Here is a 27,769-nt window from a genome sequence, read left to right as displayed (position 1 = left end):
AACATTATACATTTCCTTTTCGGCGTTCCATGCATATCATGGGTTCATAGTGCACTAAATGCAGCAATCAATGTTTGTAAACGATAAATTCGTATGATACATTGAACTAACTTAGCGGCACTATATTACCGAGACACCGTGTTGGCTGTTGTCCGTTGTGGAGAGATGGCAATCATCTGACATAATAGAAATAGAGAATCACACATTAATTAAGGAAACAATCCAACACGAACACTCCCAGTTTTTACCCTTATATCTGCTTCCAAACCTCCATCATGTCGTAACACTACGTTGTACTGCACTGCTCCTCTAAAGGATGATACTGTACATCTTTAATATAAAAAGGAAATCAAATATTTATGGCTTTTGTGCGAGGACAAAACTTTTACAAAAATATACATATTGTTTTTGAAGATGGAATTAAAATGATTTTTCCAAGGTATGATTCAATTATTGTAATTATTTAAAGAAAAACGAATTCCGATTTCAATAGAATGGCTCACGAATCTTAGAAAACGTAAATATATACCTAATGGAATGTATCGTATGCATCATAAGCAAGGTCAACATGTGATCCAAGCATTAAAAGTAAGGTTAAGGCTTTTGAAGGTAAACCCCGTAACTAGACTTGATTAAGTGTCAGTGTATGTATCCGAACTTCCAAGCGATGGTCATTATTGGTACTGACGTAACGAACAATCTGATTGGCTGAAAACTCCGAAATTGCAAACCTGTTTGGGAAGAAATACTGGCTGGCAGTGTTCTATCGTAAAATAGGATATCCCTTTTTCTAACAGTGTACAAGCGGATAAACGGGACGAGAAGGCAACATTGGTAATTCAAATATCATTGTTCTTAAAGCTTTAGGGTTATTTATATCATTTTACAAATAAAGAGCTTGCTGTTTGTAGTGAAATGAGAGAAACAGACCTTCCTGGGTTATCGTATAACTTGGGAATAGCTGCAATGTAGCTCTATAGGACTTGCAGCAACTGAAAGGAGTAAACATAAATATTCCATACATAGTTGTCGCGCCTTGAAGCAGAGGTTAAACATCATAGTGACACTCCAGACGTTTTCAGACGTAGGAGGATAACATACTTTATAGTGATTCCCTTGCTATTGTTCAAGTCATATGGTATCAAATACCTCACAGTATTTTTTTGTGATATGAAAAACAGTAACAACTATTTGAAGAGAAGAACAGGAATAATGGTCCTTGTATAAACAGAAACCTTGGCCCAAAGGGCGAGTTAATCTTATTTTGGGCGGGAAGATAAACATTTCCATTATGCATTTAAGGGTGTTTCCAAGCTTTAAATCAGAAACAAAAAGCACGCCACGTGGGTATATGCAAACTTTAGTTCAGAGAGTGTTACTCCCAACTGTAGCCGGCGGTGTTGAGGCAGTAAATACTGGCCTTGGATCAAAGTCTGGCCCACTCGGATGCAAATGTTATAGTTGAAAGTCACTGATCGATATTTTGTATGACGAATTCTAGACACTTGAGCCATGAGCACGTCTGACGAGAGAGCGTCAAGTGGTCCCTAATTGACCAAGGGCATCGAGGTGTTGTACACCTCGATACCCTTGGTCAATTAGGGAGCAATGAGAATGTGGGTTAGATAACATAATTATTTATAATCAATTTCATAACATTTATACTCAAGGAAAATTGGACAACCTCAAGAAGACGGCAGTATGACATATTTTTTTTGTTGGGGTCACCGACGTGGCTCTCGACATTCTCAGTCAAACCGTGGCAACTGAAACATATACATACGATAATTCTGTGACGTCAACGTATTTGATTGAACCTATCGACTGAATAAAGTTCAGATTAGGTTTAAATAGAGCTTGTTTTTCCTCGTCGTAGAAATGTCAAAGTTAAAAAAAAAAATAGAATTATATTTCATGTTCGAGTGTTGATAGTCGAAAGGGTTCCTACACGTTGAAAGGAATATTGTTTGATTCCTTAGGAGAAAGATGAAAAATGGAAACAAATCATCGATCGGGATGACTTTTGGAAAGTTACAGGAGCTGGTGATGACTATGGTTGGTTTTGGGATTACTACGATTCCGTTTCTTCTTCTAGCAGCGATTCGATCACAGAGGATTCCTCATTCAGATTTAAGCGTGAGTACTAAGAAACGTTTATATCTTAGAATAGAGAAGAGAAATATCCATAAACGAAAGTGAAAAGAAAATTGCGTGTCATGTTCCACATGCGGTTCCACAATGTATGGTAGTGACGCAGAAATTTAAAGTGGCACAATTGCAACAAGATACGTACTGCCAATTTCTCATTAGTAATCCGAGTGGAGGCAGAACAAACCTGGGATAACAATATATTTAATAACTCAAACCTTCAGTTCTATAGCATGCAAATGTACCTTGGTAGAAAGGAAAATAAAAAGTTCGTCCCAAATAAATAAACTCTTGGACGAAAGCCAACAGAGTGATGTCATGCAAAGCAACTTCGAGTCTCTGATATTAATTTGGTCAACATATAGAGATTGTTTCTTGAAACACACTAACATTACACGATTATTAACTGAAATTTCTTTAAATATTTCCAGGCGGAATTTCAGAATATTACAGCGACACGTCTTATTATTATTATTCAAACTATCCTGACTGGTTTAACGCGCCTGAATTACCTGAAAACCTGGGGCCGGATAACATATTGTCTATTACGAAATACTTGATACCCACCAAGGAAGAATTGACAAAGTTTGGTCACCAAGCAGGAGATTTAATACGAAAATGTTCTTTCAATGGTCGACCGTGTAATCACAGGTACTTTATACTGGGGTTTCTTCTACACAATACTTTTACTAAATGTTTATTACTGATGCTTTAACGAAAGCAGATCATCATCATCGTTCACAGCAATTCGAAACTTATAAATAATTTTGAAATTGAGGGTATGGACATGCACTTTCGTTATTCGACAAGATACATTCATTACAGAAGCCTAGACTTGATGCTAATCATGATATATATATATATATATATATATATATATATATATATATATATATATATATATATATATATATATATATATATATATATATATATATATATATGTTATGTAAAGATTCAAAGCATTTCAGGAAAGTTAGCTACGTGTAAATAATATCATCAAAACCAAACGGATAATAACAAAATAATATACGATCATTTATTACGTTAAGTCGTATTCACTTAATTAATGTACAAATCAAGCGTAAGTTTATTAATTGTAACCCTATTTATAAAAACAATTGCAGCCGGTTATAACTTTGGGATCAAGGCGAAACACAAATAAAAATAAGCGTTTGCGTTTTGTAATTTAGCTTTTCAAATTCACATTATACTTTAGTCATAACTAGGTTACAGTTGATCAAACGGGCCCATCCTTCTAAAATTAAAAAGATGATAAGACATGCACTGATTTCTTGTTCTCAATAATTCACGGTGAATATTATACTTCTATTACGCTATTAACTCTGTTAAATTTAGAGTAGATTAGGTAACTACGTAAAACTAAGGGGTTTATTCCAAATGAAAATTAAGAGGTCATGCTAACACAACTTTGTATGGACCCTATACAATATCGAGATTCGAGCAGCGAAAAACGTTTCATAACGCTCCATTTAAGATGCAAGGGAAGGCTAATTTATTATGACAAAAAAAAACTGGTTTTAACTTTTGCGGGATGAGTTTCACTTTTTAACTTTAAGTTATATCACGATAAGAAGGTTGGAGGATATAAGCCCCTATTTACGGATCAGGTACATATCTAACCTTACGCTTGATTGCCTAAATAGCTCTTGGGTTGGTTGCTAGTATATTTTCCAGGTAGATAGGACTACTCATGAGTAACGAATAATATCTATTGTACATTCCGTAAGGGTGAAATATTTACCACGTTTATTTTGACGTGTGCGAAAATACTTAGTAACTAACGTACGTAAAAAACATTTCAATTGGTTGATTTTAGTATGCATGACTAATTGTGTGATGCTTTATTCTGTATGCCATCCCGTCCCACCACTCTTGAAATTATTTCAGTTATCTTGAAATTGTGGATGTGTAAATGTATGTTATGTTATGATGGGAAGGTAGGAGGATATAAGCTCAAATTTACGGATCAGGGACATACTTAACTTTAAGCTTGATTGCAAATGCCTAAGTAAATAGTTCTTTACGGTAGATTGATTCTATGTTTGTCCAGGTAGATATGACAATTTAACTTAATGCAGAGTGAAAATGAGTCACACGAAATATTAAACTTGTAAGTTATTTGATAAGTGAAATGTAAAATTCACTTTATTTTCTTATTCAACAGTCATTTTGATGTTTTAGTGAACAAACAATATGGCAATTGTTTTACCTTCAATTCGTCTGGAATTAGCGGTGGCAAAATTTCCAAAGTTGGGGAAAAGCTTGGTAAATAAGATTACTGTTTGTTTTTTAAATTTCAACTATATGATATCGGTTAGTCGGCATACTATAGAAGCGGTAGGCTACATAAAGAGCTTAAAATATCTTACAAATGTTATAAGTTATACCTGGTAAAAAGCTTACACCAGTACACTCAGAGTAGACCAAAAAATCACGAAGTAAACTACGAGTCAGACGTTCATTCAGCGTGTGTTTGTGTTACAACGGTCAACGAGAGTGGCCCGAGTGGCAAACCAGGCTTCGGTTCCTATTTGGAAGTTCTAAACGTTTCCTTATGCAATCTATAAAAAAAAGAGAATACTATTATACTTCATTCCACTATTCCCATGACTTTCTTTTTGTCGGGCCAGGTGATTTATTCTCATATATTTTTTTTAAAAACAGTTACGATATTGTTAATGACTTGTGATTTTTTAGATGGTAATATTCAGCTTGAGCTAGTGTGCAAGATACACTATTTCTTGACTCTCCTTCACAAAATAATGTAAAATATCGCACTAATGCGTCAGTAGTTAAATCAGAAAGATATCTAACGTTTGTATTAACTCTTCTTCCCCCAATATCGACATTTGCTCTTATCAATGAACAGGATTACACTTGACGTTGTTCATTGAAAACCCCGAATACGTCGGTTTACTTACGGAGGAATCGGGCGTCAGAATGGCTATCCACCCAAGGAATTCATACCCCTATCCTGAAGACATCGGTATTTCTCTCGCTGCTGGTTTTTTAACCTCAATTGGACTTCGTCAGGCTAGCACCATTATTATGAGTATAAACATGCAACTGGATATATGATATAGTTGTCTTACAAGTATTTCGCATCTCTAGGGGCGTCGATCCGTTTAACCCTCCATGATTGGAGTAGACTCTGCTGAGTCTGCTCAGCGACACGATTGAGTTTCCCAATATAAAAATATAAAATTGCTACTATATTGCTGTTGCTGAAAACTGCTGTTAGATTTTCCTCCCCTAGAGGCAGACGCAGTCACAGAAACGAATCACTCATACCGTGATGAGTATAAAGGATCGACCCAGCGCATTTGGCGAGAATAAAATGGCCGATACGCCTTAACAAAGGTTACGATTGGAGGGACTGCATAATCCAAACCAGATTAGCCCTCCATGAGTATAAAGTCTATCGATCAGAAACAGGCTCGGAATACTCCCCCCCCCCCTTCCTCTTTCCCATTCGTTCCTATTTTGTTTCTAGTAATGACATATTATGTATTCCAATCATTTCATTTTCGTTATACCAAGGTCTTAACATTCATTTTAGAGTTTGAAAACACACTTATCAAGTTATCACATTTATTGTTTAATTCATTCATCCGTTTGTTATTGTTGGAAGGGCCCCTTGCTTTAACCGTCGGAGAGCAACTTCTCCCTCGGCATGAATGGTTAACGCCCCTGGGGCATCCCTCGTTGATATGAAACCGACCAAGTCAGATCTCTCTTTGTACAGGTGGAACTAAAACGGTTGCCATCCCCTCATGGTGAATGCACCGACGGGAAGGGATTCGATCATGTACAAGGTGAAAACTATATTTACGGTGTTATCTCCTGTCAGAAGAAATGCTTTCTGCAAAATCTGAATAAAAGTTGCGGTTGTGTGGACGACATCAACAAAGACTTTCAGAATACAGCACAGTGCTCCCACAATAACTGTAAGTATGAATACGAGTATTCGGTAATAACAAATATATACTTAATTCCTGCAACGGTTATCGGTGTGAATATGAATTTGATAGCATTTTTAACTCAATGATGTAGTCTTAAAATGAACACACTATAAGATCATAGGACCCCATTCAATCATGTTTTGCTAAATTTATCATGACATGTAATTTTCTTGTAGTTATTAATTTCGCTTTTTGTCTCAATTTTACAGCAAAGTGCCTGCAGTCTATACAGAGAAGGTTTCATAGCAACGGTCTTGAATGTCATTGTCCTGTTCCCTGCCAGTAAATTACTGTTTTCAATTAAATGAAAAACGACAGTTTACTGTTAACATAAACTTCACACTTTTCATTTCATTTTTTGATATCTTCTATCCTTACGGTCTATCGTCAATTATAATATTGCTTAACCAAATATATATATGTATATTGATGTAGTTTATCAGCAGTACATTGGATAACAAGTTACCTATGTAGATGATAATGCATTCCGTTTTTACACGCATTGGGAACTTTAACAACATGTGAAATACTTCGATGTTACAGCTTAGACGACTGTCTTAGGTGGCATGTAGGAAATTTTGGTAACTGTTTCAATATCAGCGGTGACTGGTACAATGTCACAGTAACATGACTACGATTTTGAAGTTACTTGAGACTCTTAAAACAATGGGCTATTTCAGCCGATACTCATAGTTAGTACAGTAACTACTGGTGCCACCTGTAACACATTTTACCGTGTCACGAACACAAAGCTGTAATTACTGTTGTGGGACATGAACAGTAGCAACATGTGCTACAGGTGGCACCAGTAGTTTCTGCACTAGCTATGTGTTTGAAGTAAAGGAGGTACCGTACCGTTTGATTCCATTCACACTTCTCTTTAAGTTAGGCCAATTAGTCATACCGAGAAAGAAGAAAGGCCATGTTCGGTTTATCCATAGGTCTACTTATAGCATAAAACTACTAGATACGACTTCATTTTAGAATCGCGTGTTAAAGAACTCGCACTCAATGGTTGGTACAGCAACTACTGTTCATGTCCCACAACCGTGCATCAGTAATTACTATTTTGTGTTTGTAACATGTGCAATATATGTTACAGGACATGACCATTAATTACTGTACGAGCCATGTGTATCGGCTGGCTATTACATATAATGAGAAATACTTTACTAGGTGTTCTATATTGTTTGTTATTACAAATTTTACACGCTTTCCTCCTTGGCGTCCTTGCTTCCGTTTCTCCTTGGCTGGAATTATGATAATGGGCGTCTCCTAGAATCAGATGAGAAACTAAGTTATTTTTAATTTGTTATTGCAGTGAATTCATATACAACACGAAAATCAGTTCCGCAGTTTGGCCGTCAGAAATGTATCAGGTATGTAAGGACCATGGGAGACAATGCTAAAGATGATATCAACACAGTGCAATTTTTATATTGTCTTCTTGTCTAATATGACAATATTAATATGGTTTATGATATCATCGTGTAAATAGTAACAGTTCTCGTTTTTTCAATTTGGTGAAAACGACTTTCTGTAAGAGGCGGTGTTACAATAGAGTTCTGCAAAAAAAACACTTATAAATTAGTTACATTAGGTATGGGAGTATACGAGTAGAGCGACTCATGTACTGACATGCACTAGATACGTACGTTTGCAAGCAGGAACTCTTCTAACGGACATGTATGCAAACATGAAAGCACTAACCTATAGGAACGACACATGTTTACATCCTCATATTTCCTCATATACCAGCGCATGCGTGTTACTGCACTTGTTTCCAGGCACACCATATACAGTATAGTGCGCTGGACTAACTTGCCACTTAATTTAATGGATCCGAAATTCAATCTGAAATGTAGGTCTACATGGGTTGGGGATCTTGAAAATAAACTGAGCAAAACTATAAAAAAAAGGGGCCTTTGACGATTCCACTCCCATCTGTAAGTTAGGTTCCAACGTTTAAGCTTTATAATGCCTAGCTACAGTAGGCCTAGGCTCCTACACTACAGTACAATCTTCTGGCTTCATGCCTTCCTATCATACTCACGTGCGTGTTTCGTCAAGTTGCCTTGAGACCCGCGACGTGCCTGGGCTCAAACACGACATATATAGCAATTAGATTTATATATCTGCCAAAATTGGTAAATTAAACATGCCAGGGTATGGGTAACAGCTAAATGCTTGACTTGTATCGACAATACGTCGTGAATGACTAGTGATTTCTACACACATTTCTAAGTGGTTAGTGCCATGTAGTAACATACAATTGCTACTTAGTTTGACGAAATCGTATGAACTGGGTGTGATATGAATATTTGTCATGAATATTCATTGCCTTTATGCAGAAAGAGCAACGATCATGTTTCAAATATATGAACGTTTAAATGTTGTATAATTTGTTTGCGTATCCAATCCTAGTTTGTCAAATTGTAGATATATATATATATATATATATATATATATATATATATATATATATATATATATATATATATATATATATATATATATATATATATACAAATTGAAAATTAAAATAAAATATTATTATTATTATTATCGTTATCGTGATCATGATGGTTATGGTTATGATTATGATTATGATTATGATTATGATTATGATTATGATTATGATTATGATGATGATTATGATGATGATGATTATTATTATTATTATTATTATTATTATTATTATTATTATTATTATTATTATTATTATTATTATTATTATTATTATTATTATTATTATTATTATTATTATTATTATTATTATTATTATTATTATTATTATTATTATTATTATTATTATTATTATTATTATTATTATTATTATTATTATTATTATTATTATTATTATTATTATTATTATTATTATTATTATTATTATGCTGATAACTACTCATGAATTAAAAGAAGTGATAAACGAGGTGAAAAAATAAATACATTGGCTCCCTTGTTGCACACTCTTTTACATTTGTTTCTGGAAATGTTTACACTCACGTACAGTTCAAAATAGTACGATACAAGATACAATATTCAATGAGGAAAATATTTGCCTTTTATATTTTCTCAAAGTATCACCTACATAACGAGTTCAATGTGACAGATGACGATAGCATCAATGTGAACCTGTGGAAAGATATTGCTGTTACTCGGTAAGTTTGGCAAACTGTTAAAAGGAAATCAAGAAGAAAAAGAAAACGTGGTCTTCTTTTGCTGTCGTCTAAAAAAAGTGATATTTAGCAGAATCGTACAAATAGTTCTAATTTTAGACCTAATTTATAACCTTAATATGTCGCCGAATGCACCATTTCACGTCCGAAGTTTTCAAGTTTTTATTTATTTTTTTTTTTATCTTGGAGAGACCTGTTGTGTTTTAGGCTACATGACTTGCTAACTGTTTAAGCTTTACGTTCAAACAGAAAATACTCTGAAAAGAAATATATTCACCTGATTAGTGTCCGATTTATGCACACAGCAAGAACCTCTTAAGAGTCAAAGTTTACTTCGAGGAACTAAACTACCAGCTTGTGGAACAGATAAAAACCTACTCCGTAAGTAAAAGGGAGATACATGTAAACATACATTGTTCGTATTAGCAGATTCTTGATTCATATGGTTGGTATAAAGAGGAGGATTGAAGAAGCCATATTATGGCAAGCCAAATGCCCAATCTATAATCGATAATTCTAGATTCTCGACTGATAAACCCGGATTATCAATCGATTAATCTGGATTATCAACTGATAAAACGGGTTTTTCGATTTACATATTCCTTTGAATGTTAGTTGGTTAGTGTATTCAGTAAAACAGAACCAGTGACGTCAGGTGCTTTGACTACCACAACACCTACCTATACAAGTTGCGAAACATATAACGTTACGTACAAACATGTCTATCCAGCAGATATATTGTATCTAGTATATTTCTTAAATACCGGTACTAAGAAATGCAAACATTTTTCAAATCGGAAAAATATTGCTCATGGTACAGTTGATGATTGTAAAAACTTCATGTAAAAAATGATACAGTATTTTTATTTTGCATTTTATACTTACAGCTTGCAACAATGCTGAGTTCCTTTGGTGGTCTTCTTGGGTTGTTTCTTGGCTTCTCTCTCATCACCGTGTTTGAAGTTTTTGTGTTAGGTGTAAAAATCGTCACGATTGCGGTGATGAAATTTTTAAATAAGTGCACGGGTAATAGTGTAGTGTAACGTGTTATACTCTTGGTGTACATTTTCTAACACAAAGATACTCATTTGTATGGATTTCCAAATATGGCCATCGCCGGATATTGAGATGCGTCGTTGAATACATAACTCTGAACTCGATCTATGCTTCCGAAATTTCTCTACGACTGAGGAAGTCGAAAAAAAAAGAGAAATAAACTTACTATTACCAGGTCTTTTCCGTTTCAAACACGAGAACATTGCAGTCGTAGCTCAAAACGAACATAATTAATGTGTTTATATTGTACACAAGGATACGAACGGACATTCTATATCGTTGCAAGATGTAGACAGTGAGACATCAATCTAGTGGTAGGAATTTAGTTAAGTAGAGATGTCATTAAAGTGGTCATTATTTTTATAAACCAGTGAAGACAAAACAAAGGGAATTAACTGATATATTTGATATCATAGTTTAAATAGTCCAATAGGTTTTACATTATGTTTTCATAGACGTTGACAATGTTTAATGATTTGAAGTAATACGTTCATTTACAAACATGAGTGAAGTAATTTAACAAAGACTTAAATCGAAAGTAGAACACTCTATAAGTATGAAATATTTTGAAGCACCTGAAAAGGTATTTCCTTTCGTTTGTTTTGAATATAGAGGTGAATGTAGGATTTGATCATCTACATTTCGGGGCATCTGAGGTAAGAATGTAACAAAAAAGGTATATTTAAATATATATATATATATATATATATATATATATATATATTTATATATTTATATCAGGTGAAAGAATATATATATATATATATATATATATATATATTTATATATATATATATATATATATATCAGGTGAAAGAACCACACTCAATCAGGGTGTTTAATCTTGACTTTTTTCTGATAGTTACCAAATTGCTCTATAGGAAAAATTAGCCTAGGTTCTGCAAACAAAAGTTAGATCATCTTCCTCTAATCAGGTAGAAACCAGACCGGATGAAACGATGATCATTACATAGGCCTTCAAATACATGTGTTTAAAGAAAAAAACACGAAGGTAATATTGTTGAAATGAAGTTTATTGTAAAGTCTCCATGATTTCATGAGTCTCCAGAACCACAGAACAGAGAACTTGTAACTTTCTTTTTGAATTTACGAAGAGTTAAAGAAATATTGTAACATTGGTTTCTGAAGTAGCCAAAGTTATAATTCATGATTGTATATAAAGCAAGTGTACACTTTATTAAGGGTGCGGAGAATACTAGCGTGTTATGCACGTGATGATGGGATTGCCAGTGTGCTACATTTCTCATTTAACATTTGCGCTTTTAACTATTTTCAGTGAAAATAATGTCATAGACCTATGGCTTATTTTATTTGTAATGCCTTGATCCTATACGTCATGGTACTTCCATATTCTTTTGCATTTTTGCTATTTTTTAGGCACAGAGATAATAAATGTAGGTCCCAAAGTGGTGCTTAATCGGACACAATGGCTGCATTAATCTGCTTCTCAGTGTGATGTGTCTTATTTTAGTATCCTACAGCGAGCTCACTTACAGTTATGATATAGATTCCTAATACCCGCAACAGTATATGTTATATCTGTGAATATATCACCATAGTTTTCTATTCAAATACGGCTGGCTAATATGGACATAAGACAGAAAAAAGTGTCCTAAAATCTTAAAATTTTGCCTTTTTATCCCAAAATTTGACCTTTCATCTCAATATTTAAATTTTGAGATTAAAAGTAAAAATATTGAGATAAAAAGTAAAACTTTTGAGATAAATAGTCACAATTTTGACTTAAAAATTCCAAATTTTGAGATCTGGATACACTTATTTTCTGCCTTTGGTCTCTGTTGAGCCACCTTACCGTAGTGAAATGAACAATAACGCACTTATTTACGGTCGTTTGAAATTGATAATCAATTTGCTGAATTAATATTATAACGTAAGATTGAAGTTATTTCTTTATATGAAGGAGCAAAAAATCATTTGGTTCTCAATATCTCAGCGAAATGCTGTCATTCTTTCCAAATGAATTCCTGGGCAGATATTGTTCGTGGGATCGGTAGAGATTATTGGCAGGGGAAACGGAGGCGCAAGCCCCAAACCAATTTGTTAAAATGTGCTGTTAATGGCTTGACGACCTTGAAAGTATGGCAAAAATATTGCTACTCAAAATATTATTTAGTAATTAAGTAAAACAGATTCTCAAACAGAATGATTGATATATATTAACTATAAATAATTACAATTGAAGGGAAAAGGGAAATGTATTAATACATTGTGCTCTGTGGGGAGCACAATGTTTACTTGACATTACATGGGTAGTAACTGATTGATTAGAAACGTTCAATGGCCACACCTTTAACCCTTCAATGCAAATGCGGCCTCCGTTTTTAATCTAAAATGTACATAAACTGTCAAGAATGATGTAAAATATGATATTTTTCCCCATCTCGATAGCAATAAAAGGGCAAGTAAAAGGTAAAGGCCTCAAGAGGATTCTATTTTAAAATGGACATCCGATTTAATCGGACCATGTAGAAGTAGGGAATATGACCATGCTTTGCGTCTAGGCAATTCCAACCAGTTGGAACGAATTAAATAATTCTGATAATATCGATACTCTCCTCCCTTATAATGCTTCAAAGCACTTTTAATGACAGTGAACACATAGTTCCTATACCCTTTTCTCGTAGAAACAGGGTATTCATACTATTCATATTGATAATGTTAATGCAATGAATCATGAAAGCACAGTATGGAAACAAACTGTCCAACTGAGTGACAAATTAGTTTGTCAGCCAAACACTTAGTCAACTTAATTTATTATTCGATCACCCATAAAGGCCAATATTAATATAATAATTAATAAAAGTGGCGTATGCATAGCCAGACAGTGGGCATGGTGGGGTAGGGCAAAACGGTCAAGGCAAAATATTAAGTTTCGCCTCATAAATTTTTAGCTATCGGATCAATTACCGATCTGTAACATTTTGTACACATTTTCATAATATCAGTGTCAGGTGGGAAGTTGAAATTATGTAGATGCATCGAAAGGTGGCATACTACTTAATTCCGCAAAATCTTAAACATAAATTAAAAGAATTGAATTAGAATAGGCCTTTCTTGAAATAATTGATATAAGAGATAAAAAGCTGACTTTGAGCCCTAAAATAAATAGGAACATTTCCAAGATTCTTACAACGAAAGTACCTTACGATATAATGTTAAATGAAAACACTGTCATTTTTCATCGTGTTCCGATTGTGTTTTTCTTTTCATTTATTCATAATTTTTCGTTTGTACAATTTTCTGTTGAAGCTCCATAGTGTTCCAGGTCTGCAGCTTACTCATTTGAAAGAGGTTAACCTTCGGGTGGCTGAAGGCCTTCCACGTGATTCGTATGACCAGTCTCAATACGCCGAAGTGACAGTTACCTACAAAACTACTAAGGATCGCACACTTGAGGCTGAGATGGATAACAGACTCAGAGATAGTGTCTCTACTGAGAGACGTTACATGTCCATCACGATGCCGTTTGTCTCTGATAAACGTCACGGGCTGTTGTCCCTCGCAATATTTTCCGATTCTGACAAGGCTGTCATGGTTCCTTTTGACACTAACCGTCACGCAGTCCAACGTATCGATTCCATTGAGGAACATAGTGACGGCACTGTGACATTTCGTCAAGGTGACGACGTAATGGTTTTGGTAATGCAACACGACGCTGGCTGTCCAAATGACGCTCTGGTGGAGGATGACTTCAATGTTGTGTATGGTGTATATCAGACTATGACCAAATACCCTGCAGTTACATTTGACTGGGATGTGACATCCTGTAGTCCGCGACAAACTTTTGCCAAGTTTTAGCTGATTACCGCTGTCAACTGAATCGTGTCAATGGCGATGTCTGTACCGTGTCGTTAAACGGTGTGAGTAATAGATGTTCCGCTAAAATGAGTGTTCAGAATGGCTGGATTCTTCCGTAATGCGGCTCCGTTCCTTGTTGATATGACTCCGACGGAGAGCTTTGAGGCAGAATGGATTGATCGTGAACATGATGTCAGGATGCAGTTCCCTTGCTTTACACCTTAAATTAGTGAAAGGCATTTGATTTATTTATCTGTATGCGTGTTATTGGCTCTATTGCATGGAAATTTAATGAGTGCCACGTTAGTCATTCAAAAATGGGCTCAATGGTTCGAAGGGATAATTATATCACTCTTTGAAAGTGATCGTCCAATCTTTATAAACATTTTCGTCACATACACCATACGTGTACGTGCCTCACAACTGCAGTATTTTTCTTGCATCATTTTATGTACTAATTAGCCTTCTGCTTGACCATTCATCGTTGCAAATCATTCATTTTTATTACATTACGTTAAATTGATTAATGAAATAATCGAGATAAGTCTAAGGGAAAATGCATGAGCAGAATTCAAGAACAATATATATATGAAGCAAATAAAAACAAGATACTTTTCTTTTGTTTTTCTTTCCATTAGTTATTGTAATGTTTGATTGCATTGAAATAGTACATTTAAAGAAATCAACCAAAGAGTACAATGAGAGTGCTATAAACAAATGTGACATTCCCGCATAATATATATATATATATATATATTTATATATATATATATATAAATATATGTATGTATGTATATATATATATATATATATATATATTTATTTATTTATAATATACAAAATCACAGAGTGAATGCAACATTTACACAGATCAAAACTATCGCAAAACCGTGATGTCAGTTCGTTGAGATTATTTTAACAGCTGGTATTTGAAACGTTAAAGAAAGAGTTAATCTCTAAACAAATACTCGTACTTTTACAAAGCTTGGCCTAAGTTGAATAATTCTGCAGTATGCATGTATGAAGACCGAGTCCAGTTGTTATTGACAGGAGAGCAAGCGTAGTTATTCTTACGGAAAAATTATATACAGCTTAAGATACAATGATGATATAGTTACGTATTATTATTAATTTACATTATTTACATATAATTCTATCAGGCATTATGAGCATACGTCTTCCATAGAAAAGACAAGAGAAGCCTAAAGAAGGGTCTGATTGTTGAAACTTATCAATTAAACATGGTGTTAATTTAACAGCAAAAGAGGAGACTTAATTTAAAAAGCAAATATTACAACTGGGAACCCCATTTTACTTAGGTATATTAATGTTGGAAATAGGTAAAATTAAATGAAATCATATCTTATTGGAAGCGAAGCAAAGATAATTAATAGATAATGAACTCATATAAAGTTAATATGCAGTTCATTTTTCTGAAGTTAAAAATAATTTTAGTTTACATGTTTTCATTTGATGATGCATTCTCAATAGTTCTCTAAAAGCAAGCATGAAGACAGGAACAAACACCTGGGCGCTGTTCGAGACGATTCACATAAAAAGACATTGAGATAAACTTAAATGCATTTTCTTGTAGCTGATATCACTGTGTGATAGAATAACTGGACATCTCCTGTATCTTTAGTTCAAAGCATCCTTATAAAGTTTGTATTTTGAGGAATTGGTGAAATATTATTATCTGGCAACAGCACACTTAAATGATTTTATAATGAAAACTGGGCCTACAAATTCCTTTGATTTTCTTTATTGTGCAAAATTCATTGGAACCAATAAGGGTTATAACAGTTTATGTATATAGCTGGTGTCATGATGATGAAGTTATAAATGACGAGAACTGTGAAAACTAAGAAAATATGACACAGGTGTATCTCATTGCAAGAATGAGAGAAAAAAACTTGTTTTGGAGGAACATCTGTCACTAGGACATCTCAGTCTACTACTGTGATCCTCTTCCGGATAATCGAAATTATACATAATTCGTACATCGAGTTAAAAAATAGATATAGATACAGTAAGTGTGGTTTTCCACCAGTAAGGTAGAATATATTTCACCTCCATAAATGTAATCCATTCTCGGCCAACCAGAGTTTTATCTCTCTCAATTGCCTAATACAAAGTCCTTGTTATGTAAATATGAAATATAATCACCCTGGCTCATCTAAAAAATAATAACACCTGCGTCAAATATTAATCCCTTATCAAGTGGGGGGGGGTAGAGTGATATCAAGACCGACTTCTGTAACTGGTCAAGCAAGTACACCCACATAATTGGCAGTTACAACTACACATTGTTGATAGCCCATTGGAGTACAGGTGGTGTGGCAACCAACAGTGGAGAAGTTGAAGCATAATTGGGAAAAAAAAGAAGTGTAAAAGTAAATGAAACTATAATACAAATAATGATACAAATAATACAAATTACTATAATCTTTAGCATTTGGAGGTATTTCTTGTTAAGAAATTTTATGCTCAAAATCGCACGTCAGAGATTAATTCAAGTTCACTGGACTCCAAACCCTGATGTGTATCCTTTGGACATTTTTTATTTGAGGGGGGGGGGGGGTGCTATTGAATCACTTCAAACACACAGAATACATTACCAGGAGGAATTTACTTTAAGTGAAGCATGTAGAAAGCCTAGATGTGGATCCGTGGGTGAAGCTGCAGCATTTTTGTAACCTATATTATTATTCATATCTGGGAATTGTATGTTTGTATGGAGAAACAGAGAGAAGGATTTGACTTCGCTTGAGACCAACCCCCAAACACCTCCCCAATTATTGTTCAGTTAACAAGATTGATAGTGGCAATAGTACTCATCAACGAAAATAAAACTCATTTTCAACTCAAAAAATAATTAAAGAATGATTTCATGATATAAACAATAACCAAAAAGGATTCTCACAAACAGTGAGCTTAGAAATAAGGACATTAAAAGTAAAAAGAACAATGTCTTACTGTACTATTGTTTCCAGCCGCAACTTAACTGAAGCTTTACCTTGAGATTCTTAATAATATTTGATGGTAAAAAGTATTATTAGATGATTGATGATACTGATTACTAATCAGTATCATATCCAAATACCTCTATCTTTGTAAGAGATTAATTGATATGATGACCTTTTAAAGCAGAAATGTTGATTACATCACTTTCTTGAGTTGCTGTGTGAACAACAAGGTGTTTATTAAGGTTAAATTCTGTTAGACTCCAGAGTCATTTACTGAGTTAGTAGAGGTGATGAAGCAGCAATGTAATAACCAGAGATTTGTTTCTTTATATGTGTTGAAATGAGAATCTTCCAACAGCTATTCATGTCAACCCCGACCCTATTCTCTCCTGCTGCCATGGATCATATCTGTGGAGAAAACAATAAATAAACTTGGTAACAACAATCATCTCATATGTGTAAAATACTGGATGACAATATGCCAAATTCAATAATCTATCCGTCATAGTAATATTCTCTTGCATGTTGGGTTCTACAGTTACCATTAATGGTATTCAATGTCTCTTCAAAACAACATTCTGGTTTGCAGTGATATTTTTTTAATGCTTTTATAAAGACAGCTTATAAAACCTGCATGATGGCAAATCACCATCTTGGTGTTTGTACAGTAATCCAATGCATGAAACAGTTCATAGTTTTACTTTAATTTGTAAAATGTCTATGCAAATTTTGACCTTTTGCTTAGGCTGAAAAGTATTCTAGTTTATGCTGAAAACTAGCAGCAAAGCATCACCTCATCTGTACTTGTATATTACACACCATTGAATATGCAACAGTGTTTGTAATGCGTCCACTAATGCAAAGTACCCAAAAGTATATAATAATGAAAAGTTATAGCTCTGTATAAGTTTAAATTGAATTATTTACATGGTTGATGATGCCTTACCTGAAGAAGTTCCTGAATGCTGTGACCTTCATAACAGAAAAAGAAAACAAGGAAACTATAAGGCATTTTACCTCAAATTAATGGTGTGAAGACTCGCGCAAAAAGAAACATCTAATGCCGGTAATTTGACCTAGTTTCGAAGAGGTGTAACAGAAGTGTTAAACACCACCTTCGATCCCAGAAAATACACACAGAGCTTGCTACCATCGGTAGTTAGACACTAGTGTACAGTCAGTACATACAGCTGCGGTCAATATACCCACAGCACAGTATACAAACGATACAACGATGGACGTATCAGGTCTAGCTAAAGATAACAATTAAGGTATCACGTTTCATTACTGTTTGCATTTTGTAGCGACACGAACAAAACGTCACTTGCAAGCAATGTAATGTTAACTTTTTCAGATGGCCGCACGCGGTTTGGGGCGAGTCTTCAATGCCTTTAATAACAAACTGAAAGAAACTGCGGCCACATTAGGGTAACAGTCCCCTTACAGGCTTACACCAAAGGGGCAACATTTCTTCTGGAATTGTTTGCATAGTGGTTGCTTAGATAATCACGACAGAGACCTTAAAAATCATGGATTGATAAGGATGTAAATATTTTTTTTATTTTTTAATTTCTTTTTGTCTCTCTTGTGCGTTTCACTTTTAAAGAAACTCTAAAGGGTACAGAGTTATTTTTTCTTCCAAACACAAATTTCAAGGAAAACAAAACTGTAATATACACAAAATATTAGCTGAATAAAATCATACATATTGTATCTCTCTTCAGTTAATGATAAGTTACACTCATGCTGTCATCCTTCCATTATTTTCTTCAAATGTCTTCCATGACATGTAAGTTGTATCATCTACATTCAGTCAGTGGCAGAATTATCTCTTTAATTGTCAACATTTAGAGGAAAGAATTGTATGAAGTTGGTATATTGCATATGACTATGAAATTATGTTCCAAAATTTTTACAGAAGGAAACTAAAGCAATATTAAACTGTTAAGTTGAAATAATTTGCCCACGGAGTGACAAGTCCACTTAATAATAATAAATGTGTGAAGGTTGTAATTTGTTTTTTTAGTAGTTAGTATGATCAATTATTGTAACTAGATGCACTTCAATCTTGGTTTAACAATTTGATTACTTAGTTATGAACTATTTCATTCTGCACATAAAATATTATTTTACAAAATGTTAATGTACCTCGATCCTTTTTCTTTGACTTGCTCTTTAATTTTGTGAACCTTTGAAGTGTTCACCAAACAGTAGCACCCCTTGTGTATTATTGACAGGCTACAGTTTGAGGTAATATTTTCAATATATGTTAACTTAATCCACACAATGTTACTACAAGATTGTGACAGTTTGTGAGTAGTTCCACAATAGCTACTAATGTCTGTGTATGATTGGTTTGTGGCCTACACTATGATCAAACACACATATGCTTACATTTCAATGACCACAATGTCAGTACCTATTCCAGTATATTGCTAGACTATTAAAAAAACAGTTCAAACATCCTGGTAAATCATGATATTAATATGGGTGGGGCTAAAACAACCAATTGCACTGATTGTATCGATCGCTGTGGTAAGTGCATACGATACTACTTTAATTTACAGGGATGAGACTGAGCCGGGGAAAAAAAATCTGAAATTTATCGATCGCCGTCCTGGGGGAGGGGTTTAAGGGGAGTGGGTGTCCCCCTCCCCTTTAGAAATTTTTTGTCAGGTAAGGAGGGCTTAGATGCAAAATGGTGGACTCTAGATGGAATCTATCACATCACGTAACTCGCCAAAAAAGTGTGGAATTTCTGCTTGTATAATTTATCCATTAGCTTTTTTGAACCAAAAAAAGGCTTTTTTCTTGCTTTGTGCTACTTGATTCCACCACTGGTCAAATTCGGTGTTCCTTCCCTTCACAGTCCAACATGTTCGGCCAAAAAAAAAAAAAAAAAAAAAAAAAAAAAAAATTAAATAAAAAAAATTATAAAAAATAATAAAAAACGCGAATTACGAGTAAAAACGCGAAAATGAAAAAAAAAAAAAATCGGAAATCCGCGTTTCCGCGGAAGAGTCTCATGCCTGAATTTAATTCCTTAAAAGTGAAACGTTTTTTATCCCACGTATCAATTAGAGTGTGCCAACGACATGCTTACTGAACACCAGTTGCAAGCAATCATGAATGGGCAATGTTTTCAATTTACACACACATGTTCGGACGCCAAAACGCACACAGCTGACACGCAGATGGTTTGCAAGTCAACCCTTAACCATCCCTTAACCCAGCACCATTTAATAAATGGTTAAGTACTGAGTGCAAATTGCATGTAACTTTTCAAGCATTAATCCTGTCTTTTGTACATTTTCTAGTCTTGGTGCAGCTTCACTTATAGTGTTTCTTTGAGCGCACAAAGTGTAAAGTGAGCACCAAACCTGCAATTATGTAAGCACGTAGATAGGACTGAGTTTTATGTGAGCGTGCAGATTGACTATAGCACAGTGTGCAATTTGAAGTAACATATATATGTTTTGTGTGTGGGGGGGGGGTGGGTGGGGGTTCAGCTGTATGGATTAAATATATTTCCCTAATAATTGTATATGTTGATCAACTATTTTCCAATATACTAGATTGATATGTTAATTGATCTTTTGTCTCCTCTGAGACTTAATTCATGGAAAATGCCACACAATCTAAACTAAGAAATATGGATCCTAGATCCCACTGACAAGCTACCTTTGCCCTTCTACATCTTCATTACTAGCTAAATAATTGTAGTATGAACCTCTTTCACCCCTCTCCTTCCTATTTACCAGACACTTCCATTTTTCATTTCTGTCATCAATTTATCATTTATGTCAAGCTCTTTCAAACAGTATTCACTGACATACTTTTATACAGTTCCTTTCTCATGCATCTGTCATGTGTACTCTCTACTCTTCCCTTTCTTCCCTAACTCCCCCATCACAGATGTCTTTCCATTTCTTTCTTTGGCTCTCTTCATGTTCCATTCCTCCTAAGTTCCATCCATGTTTAAATCCCCTTAATTATACAGTACTGTTGATTGCCTCTCATACTGGACCTCTCTCTTCCTCGTCTCATTCTGTCCTTATCACCCCCCATCTAACCCCCCCCCCTCCCGCACCCAAATCTTGCATTTTATCAAGTTTGCATTTGTCTTAACATACAGTAGGCTGTGTGATTGCTGTATGCTATGTCTTACTGAGGATATACTTAGAAGTTTTCAATTACGTTTTGGCTAAGGGTACTGGTTAGTTGTGCACACGAGTGGCAATATACTGTTGATTAATAAGTGCTTGAAGACTAAGAATTATTAGACACTGACTTTGCTAAGGCAGGGGCGTAGCCAGTATGTAGCACTGTAGGCCCGGGCCTACAACTTTTTTGGCCAAGTTATCTTTTTTTTAAAACACCCATAATTCAAATCCATAAGCTTGCGGGACGAGTTTAAGAGTATACACAGGAAAAACTATTGAAATGAACGTAGCAAGAATATGGCTAAATTAGGTGACCTATTCTTCTGTCATCTAGGCTGTCATTTCTATCGCGTGCCGTTTCATTCAACACTTTACCCGCTGAAAAAGACTAGGATACGATCTTGTCAGTTTTTTAACATCTAGTTAAGACTTACCATGATTAACCATGCCAATAGCTTCGGCAACTGCTGAAAGGTCTTTAAGCGCAATGCGCAGGATAAAAAAACTACATGCGTAGTTTAAAAAAATTATACAATGAATGAAGAGAGACTCAGCGGTTTGGCACTAATGCACATCCACCAGTGGCGTAGCCAGGGGGGCGTGGGGGCGACAGCCCCCATGAAAGCTTGTCGTCCCCCAGTCGCCCTCCCACTGGGATTTTGGGTGTCGAAAAAATTACATGTGCGAAAAATATATCATTGGTCTGAATGGTCTCGAATCTCCATGATGACCACTCATGAACGACCCTTCGACCGCAGTCGCACATGCAGTCGCGGCGGATAGCTTCCTTTGCCTATAGTATATGTCCAGGGACATTTTGTGGCATCGTTCCTATAGGCCTATATCTGAGGCCCTGGGGTCATTCCTTGGCCGACTTGGTGCAATATAATGTGCCCATTTCGAAGTAAATTTATTAACAGATTGTTAGTTGTCATGGGTTTGAACAAATGAGGGGTATTCTATCCTAAAACATAGGCAAAATGGGGCTGGGGTTTCCAGTTCGCCGCATCATTTGTCAACTTGCACTGGGTTCTAATGTTGATGTCAATTGGAATCGCTAATAACAGAAATAATCCACCAAAAATTAAGGCCGCATGAACTTATTGCAGATTTCCTGAGTGACAAATTGGTAATTTTCTCCCGAAATCACGCAACTAGATGGCTGCTATCCAGCCTGGCAAGTGCCATCTCCAGCGATCTGGCAGATATTGAAATCTGAAATTTTCTTGCTACGCTGCGCGCCAACTGATGGTGGAGCTCCGCTTAGATAGTGCTTGCGGCCGGAATACTCGAATCAATTACGGTACGTCCGCCCCCCCCCATGTTTCAAATCGGATTGACGCCCCTGTTTACAAGGCTTGGGAAGTGTCATTTCCGTCGATCTAGGAGGCCTTTTGCTAAAAAATTTAGGTACGCTGCGCGACAACCCATGGTGGTGCTCCGCTTAGATAGTAACAAGACCCCTCCCAGGAAATGGTCAAGCCACCCAGCGCCCCCCCCCCCCACTGAAAAAATTCTGGCTACTCCACTGACATACACAGAGACTTTGCAATTGTCGTTGATGCTGTGCTGAAGAAATTTGCATCAGATGGCAATCGTCGGATAGCTCTCGCCTTCTCTTATTAGGCTAACTTAAACATTTACTAGTTACAGTTGTATCAAAGACAATTACTGGCTATAGTTGTATCAAAGACATTGCTGGCCTATCTTTGTATCTACAAGTATCAGAAGTTGAAAGTAAGACTACTCTGTACATGTACCTTGCTAATTTTAAATACATTATGTAGTATTGCATTACGTACTATTTTAACTCGTTTGTTTTTGGGTTTAAAGGTGATATTGAATGAGGTGTCTCAAGTTAGCATGAGGCCAGGGAACCAGAATGAACACTCGGGAAGGGCCGTTTCCTGCCATCTGGGGGGTTTGTAAAACCCAAAATTTTCTTGTACGATCCGCGCCAACCGATGGTGGCACTCCGCTCAGATAGTCGTGCCTACAACTTTGAAAATCCTGGCTACGCCCCTGTAAGGTAGTGCATTTAGGGTAATGTATGAACATTATGTTGTTGATATGGAGTCCACAGTAAAATATATAAATGCTCATTTTAGAAACTTGAAATCTTCAAAGGATCTCAATTTAAAATATACTGACATTATATCAACTAGAGCAAGTTCTCATGAATTACCATTGATTCCTTGATCACTGGATACTTTTACTGTAGCATATTATGATTCCAGTTTTACATGCTTGTCCAACATTTCTTGTTGTTTGCACACACATTCCTACCTGAATTAACATGCCAATTCCAGTGTGATTGTAGCCTACAGTTCTGTATTCAATTAAATAAATGTTAGTTTTATCTAAACATCTGAAGTGTTATGTTCTCCTTAAAAGCAAATAGCTCCAATTTCTGTTTGTCTTATATAAGCTAAAGCCCAGTCTTACGAAGCTCTAGAGACGATATGGTAATTTTTTTGTGTTACGTACGTACGTAATAATAATATGTACGTACGCAATAAATGTCACGTACGTACGTCATAATATCACGTAGGTACGTGATAAATATCACGTAAGGGCTACTGCAGAGTGTAAAGTACAACTAATCTAAGAGCTTGATGCATGCATTAATTGAGCCTGCTGCATACTTCAGTTGGGAGATAACACAATAATTCTCAATAATTGTCACAAATTATCATTCTTGACAAACTTCCTTTATAGGCCTGCACGAGTGCAAAGATGTTGGAAATGTGTACTTTGGTTACATGTTTGTAGTATTTCAGTAACATACATTGACATTGAAAGGGACACATACATTTTGTGTTTATGTTATCCTGATGATCTCAAACTTATATTTATATGCACATGTTCACAGCATGACCAAATGAAATATATATTTAGTGAATTGCCCTGCTTTTAATATTAAGTATAAGTAAGCCAGCAATTGCTGTAATTCGTCCTTGGTCATATTATTTCTAATAATATTTGGTGAGTTATATACGCCTTCTTACCTCCTTAGCGTAATCTGCATCAGTAAGTTTGTCTCCAACCGATTTCAACTAAAAAACAAAGTGGGAAAAGAAAACTTCAATGATATAATTCAGTTGATTGGTATTGACTTTAACTAAACTGCAGGGTATGGCTTGTAAACACTAGTGGTCTGTTAATATTATCACCATGGAAACTTAGTGATCACTTGAACTTAGAATGCTTCGTTAACAGGGTAGATATGGTAATGAAGGATATACTGCCAACCACAGTCCAGAATAAGATGAAAATACACATTATTGAGTTGGAAACCAATGAGAATAATTTAATATAATAATGATATATACAGGGTATATATATAATGTTAAAATACACATCATAACAAACATTAAACTCACTAGCAGACTTAGTGTAACACTTTAATCATGGGATACTGAGTTCAATATTGAATTATAACTAAATGTTGAAACATATATTTTAGTTCATTTCGACAATATTTGTTGATTTTATTTGTTAATATTCTTTCAAAACACTACTCGACTTTAACTTTTCAAGTTAAAGACTAGCAGAAAAGTTTCTAATAAGAATGACGACGATGATGAAATTTTGTTCTGGATGGTTAACGCTTCATCTCTCGGCTGGCTTGATTACTTGAAATTACGTGATGTATCTCATGCTTTTCATTTGATATTGTCTTTTGGGTTTAAGTTCGTTCCTACAGCTAAGAATCCTACATTAACATAAAAGGAATTTTTCCATTTAACTGTAAACCAGATTAGTGAGAAGGTATAAAATAGCTGTTAGCAAACTGCTTATCAACTGCAAAATGACCAATGTAGGTAAATAAAGTGAGAGAACCTGACATTCTGACCCAAGCAGAAATGGAAAGGCTAACACTTTCAGCCAGGGAAGAACAAGACCACTGCTACAGGTGTATTTTTTGAAAACACACACAACATATTTGTAATCAAAACCTTGTGTTTAGGGCTATTCACATACACTTAATTTATAGTCTAGATTTGCCTCAGAATGCACCGTTTGACATCTAAAGTTTTAAAAGCAATCCTGGGGGAGGTCCTAAAGCAGACCTTCAATCCCCCTACATAGGAAATGCCTCCATCTGATGACCCCAGGGCAGCACTCCGCCCTTAGAAATTCATATGCCTCTGACGTACCCCCCCCCCACTCCTGCAAACAGATACAGGTACCTACCCTATCAGTCAGGGGATTTTGGGAGATTATTATCTATTGGCACAATGCTATGTTAGAGATACTTACATGGACCTAGAACAATAATCTAAATATGCCTCAGACCCATCCTCCTCACCCCTCCTACAAACAGATTCAGCTATACCTACCCTATCAGTCAGGGGATTTTGGGAGATTATTATCTATTGGCACAATGCTTGTTAGAGCTACTTACATGGACCTAAATCTGTAATCTAAATATGCATCATAATGCACCATTTGACACCTTTCATATTGTTATTTAGAAGTCAGATTAAATGACCCTAGTGTAGTCATCCTCCATCATAACATCCTTCATTTTCTTCTTGCCATTATTTATATTCAGTGGAAATTATGAATTTTAAATCCTGTGCACACCACTGCTCCATCTCTTTCTCCTTCCTCCACCCCTCCTCTTTTCACACTTCCTGTCCATACTTTTCATTCATCTAATTTGGTTATCTCTCCATCTTTCTAGGTTTAATGTGTCTTTAATCTGTATTCATGTCAGTATGCCTTTGAAGATGATCTTGTTAGGATAGAAAGTTGACACCCAGGCTCTCACTTTACAGATGAAGTGTAAACTGTAAAGATGTATTGTGTCAATAACCAATTGCCTCTTGTCCAGCCAAATGCTACTTTCCTTACATCTGAGTAATACATAACTGACCAGTAACCCTTGTGTATATTATTAAAATTATCAGAGACCAAATAAAAATTAGATAATTACAGGTAATAGGTCAGCAGTTTCTCTATTCAGCAGCCAACGACCAGTTTTGAGATTCAATTCATAAGTCCGCTTTCCGTATCCGTAAGGTTCCCAGAACACTATAATGAGTGAAACATAAAAAGAGAAAGTTATATGGTGATAAAAACAGGATGTAAAAATAATGAAAGAATACTTTTGAACACAAACACAAAATGATATGTTACTGTAAGACATCAGTTTCACTGTAAATATGTGAGCTAATGATAAACATGTGATGGTAACTTCAAACATCTGCAGCTCCTCCTGAGATCCCATGTACCCTGTGTATACCATAGAGCTAGCATAACATACTTGTTAGTAAACAATATGTATCATATACCCTGTGTACACCATAGCATAACATACTTGTTTGTATATATATACTATGTATCATGTACCCTGTGTATACCCCAGCATAACATAATTGTAGTACACTATGTATCATGTACCCTGTGTATACCCTAGCATAACATACTTGTTAGTATACACTATGTATCATGTACCCTGTGTATACCCTAGCATAACATACATGTTAGTTTACACTATGTATCATGTACCGTGTATATACACTATCATAACACACTTGTTAGTGTGAGGGAAGGTGGCGAAATCCATATTCATGAACTCTCCCCTTAGCAACTAGTTTGACCTGTGACCCAACAATTTGCCTGTATCTACGCGCGTAGCACAGTGAACTGTATTGTTTATCTGTACTGTCACTCACTAGAACAGTGGCTTGTATTGTTTTGGTGTACAGCATCCCTTCCGTTCTAGCTATCGTGAGCGTTGTTTCTGCACACACGCCGTCAAACCACTGTAGCAATATCACGTTATCAAGCAGTCAACATACAGTACACAGTACAGTACACAGTATACACTATGTATTATGTACCCTGTGTATATACCCTATCATAACACACTTGTTAGTTTACACTATGTATCATGTACCTTGAGTATACCATAGCATAACATACATCTTAGTATACACTATGTATCATGTACCATGTATATACCCTGGCGTAACACACTTGTTAGTTTACACTATGTATCATGTACCCTGTGTATACCCTAGCATAACATACTTGTTAGTATATGATATGTATCATGTACCCTGTGTATACCCCAGCATAACATACTTGTAAGTATACACTATGCATGTACTGTCACATAGAACACTCGGAATTTAAAACTGGCAATTCATATTATCATTAATACATATCCAGACTAAAATAAAAGAGAACATGATGATGACAATTTTGAGGAACTCAGCTCATTATCTTCATCATTAAGTCATATAACCACTTATATTGTTACAATTCAGATACAACACTAAGCAATGTCATTGAGAAATCAGACATATTCAGAAGTGTTTTCTTTCCTGAAGTAATATTTTACAACCACATCAAATCCATTAAGCTGAATTCCATTTAGCATTTTAATGAAAAACTAGGTAAGCAATCCATGGCATTGA

General features: G+C 35.3%; 2 protein-coding genes across 5 annotated transcripts in view; one reads left to right on the top strand and one right to left on the bottom strand.

The window, feature by feature from the left end:
- LOC139982444 (epithelial sodium channel subunit beta-like) overlaps positions 1-10,746 on the top strand; it is a 131,071-nt gene extending 120,325 nt beyond the window's left edge. Inside the window, exons 2-11 of one of the 3 annotated variants that reach the window (XM_071995317.1) lie at positions 1,980-2,136; positions 2,580-2,799; positions 4,337-4,437; positions 5,042-5,205; positions 5,918-6,119; positions 6,344-6,416; positions 7,456-7,513; positions 9,216-9,295; positions 9,619-9,694; positions 10,201-10,746. In XM_071995317.1, the coding sequence (XP_071851418.1) occupies positions 1,980-2,136; positions 2,580-2,799; positions 4,337-4,437; positions 5,042-5,205; positions 5,918-6,119; positions 6,344-6,416; positions 7,456-7,513; positions 9,216-9,295; positions 9,619-9,694; positions 10,201-10,356 (1,287 nt within the window). In that variant the 3' untranslated portion in view covers positions 10,357-10,746. Of the gene's footprint in view, positions 1-1,979; positions 2,137-2,579; positions 2,800-4,336; positions 4,438-5,041; positions 5,206-5,917; positions 6,120-6,343; positions 6,417-7,455; positions 8,194-9,215; positions 9,296-9,618; positions 9,695-10,200 lie in introns of those variants that run through there. The other 2 variants (XM_071995316.1, XM_071995318.1) reach the window with 2 other exon arrangements.
- A 5,497-nt stretch (positions 10,747-16,243) lies between these two features.
- The window catches only part of LOC139982439 (uncharacterized), a 92,828-nt gene continuing 81,302 nt past the window's right edge, over positions 16,244-27,769 (bottom strand). For both annotated transcript variants that reach the window (XM_071995309.1, XM_071995308.1), the window contains exons 10-13: positions 26,281-26,378; positions 24,347-24,394; positions 18,122-18,147; positions 16,244-17,583 (exon numbers count right to left, since the gene is read on the bottom strand). In XM_071995309.1, coding sequence (XP_071851410.1) covers positions 17,538-17,583; positions 18,122-18,147; positions 24,347-24,394; positions 26,281-26,378 — 218 coding nt within the window. In that variant the 3' untranslated portion in view covers positions 16,244-17,537. The remainder of the gene's footprint in view (positions 17,584-18,121; positions 18,148-24,346; positions 24,395-26,280; positions 26,379-27,769) is intronic.

This window comes from Apostichopus japonicus, chromosome 16, assembly GCF_037975245.1.
Source record: "Apostichopus japonicus isolate 1M-3 chromosome 16, ASM3797524v1, whole genome shotgun sequence".
Lineage (NCBI taxonomy): Eukaryota > Metazoa > Echinodermata > Holothuroidea > Aspidochirotida > Stichopodidae > Apostichopus > Apostichopus japonicus.
Note: the sequence above shows the minus strand (reverse complement) of the source record. Positions and strands in the feature narration are given on the sequence as shown.